General features: G+C 55.4%; 1 protein-coding gene across 1 annotated transcript in view; it reads left to right on the top strand.

The window, feature by feature from the left end:
• The window catches only part of CFAP70 (cilia and flagella associated protein 70), a 27,419-nt gene that overhangs the window by 16,513 nt on the left and 10,364 nt on the right, over positions 1–542 (top strand). Inside the window, exon 17 of the mRNA XM_009320220.1 lies at positions 430–539. Within this exon, the coding sequence (XP_009318495.1) occupies positions 430–539 (110 nt within the window). The remainder of the gene's footprint in view (positions 1–429; positions 540–542) is intronic.

The following is a 542-nucleotide window of genomic DNA, read 5'->3' as shown; positions in this document are numbered from 1 at the left end:
AGGTGAACGTGACCAGGATACTCAGGCTGAATGCGTGAGGGATTTTTCTAGGGAGATGCTGCTCTCTGGAGGATGTGAGACAGAGGCTGGCCAGGTCACTGAGGGCTTCAGCCTTGAGGCCAGGGGAAATGGAATGAGCTGGTCCAAAAGGCATGCTGGGTCAGCACTGGGGACACTGGGCCCTCTAACAGGAGGTGGTCAGCTGGGGCTGGAGGACACGTGTTAGGTGAAGGAGGCTTCGAGGAAGCCCAGCATATCCCAGTTAAGGGAAACCCTAGCACGTGATAGACAAGGGTTTGATTGTTGCTAAACTGGGCTGGGCTGGCCAAAGGAAAGCCGTGGTCATTCCAGAGTTGTCTCCCCAGTCCATTGTGTGTGCTGAGTGTGATTGCAGCAGTCCTCACTGCAGCAGTGATCTCTTGTGTCTAGAGGGTAGCTCAGGACCAGCGCAACATCCAGTACTGGCTGGACTACGGGGCGTTCTGCCTCCTTCTTGAGGAAACAATCAAAGCCCAGGAGTGCTTCCAGCAGGCTTTCTCTGG

This window comes from Pygoscelis adeliae, unplaced genomic scaffold (assembly GCF_000699105.1).
Source record: "Pygoscelis adeliae isolate BGI_AS28 unplaced genomic scaffold, ASM69910v1 Scaffold853, whole genome shotgun sequence".
Classification (NCBI taxonomy): domain Eukaryota; kingdom Metazoa; phylum Chordata; class Aves; order Sphenisciformes; family Spheniscidae; genus Pygoscelis; species Pygoscelis adeliae.
The sequence above is the reverse complement of the archived record's forward strand: the minus strand, read 5'-3'. Positions and strand labels throughout refer to the sequence as shown.